This window comes from Penaeus monodon, chromosome 32, assembly GCF_015228065.2.
Source record: "Penaeus monodon isolate SGIC_2016 chromosome 32, NSTDA_Pmon_1, whole genome shotgun sequence".
NCBI lineage: Eukaryota > Metazoa > Arthropoda > Malacostraca > Decapoda > Penaeidae > Penaeus > Penaeus monodon.
This window is the reverse complement of record NC_051417.1, coordinates 16509488-16510227: the sequence shown is the minus strand read 5'-3', so window position 1 is coordinate 16510227 and position 740 is coordinate 16509488. Positions and strand designations below refer to the sequence as shown.

The 740-nt window shown below is 48.9% G+C and overlaps 1 protein-coding gene across 1 annotated transcript in view; it reads left to right on the top strand.

Annotated features, from left to right (window-relative positions):
• Positions 1-444: 444 nt before the first annotated feature.
• The window catches only part of LOC119593680 (spidroin-1-like), a gene marked incomplete in the record, with an annotated part of 5467 nt that continues 5171 nt past the window's right edge, over positions 445-740 (top strand). The window contains 1 exon segment of the mRNA XM_037942637.1: positions 445-503. Within this exon segment, the coding sequence (XP_037798565.1) occupies positions 492-503 (12 nt within the window).

Here is a 740-nt window from a genome sequence, read left to right as displayed (position 1 = left end):
TTTACCTATGAGTGGAAATGCCAGTGTTTTAGAGAATGTTTTACATTTGACCTTTTTTCCATGTAGAGGCGGAGCGATGAGGGGTTGCCATCGCACGTCTATAGAAAATGTCAAAGCTTTGGCTGAACGCCGTTGTTTCACTCTATTTTTACGGGAAACCAAATCTCACTTAGTACGGAGACCCGTTCGTGTAATCATTTTCCTCTTTCTCTCTTCCTCAAATAGATTTAGCGTTTTTCCGATAACCTGTTACGCGTCGCCAGTTTTTCCGGAGCAGGGTGGGGAGGGACCGGCCGGCCGGAGCGACGGCATTCACCGGGCGCTATCCGGTGACTGAGAGAAGGGATCCCCCGCCGATCACACGGGTTACTGGGTCATCGAGCCTGCAGACAACTCTGTATATATAGACACCCGAGTTCCTTGGACGACATTGTCTCCCAAGCGGCCCTGGAACACGCGAGGTGGCTGCAGGGACAACGCACAAGAACACAATGTGGAAGAAGGTACTGTGGACTTCCTCAGGATTTGTCTCGGCTTGGACTTCGATATGTTTGGCGCAGTGTCAGTGTGTGAAAGACTTGAGGAAAAGAGGGAAAAGTTGCAATAGCGGTGCCAGTAATACTTCTGAAACGAATTGCCGTTACAAACGTGCTTTTGCACGTGGTGGCCAAGTAGTACTCAGTGATGCACTCTCGATGACTCTTCTTTTGATGCAAGAAGTGATAGAAAAAAGGAAGCAT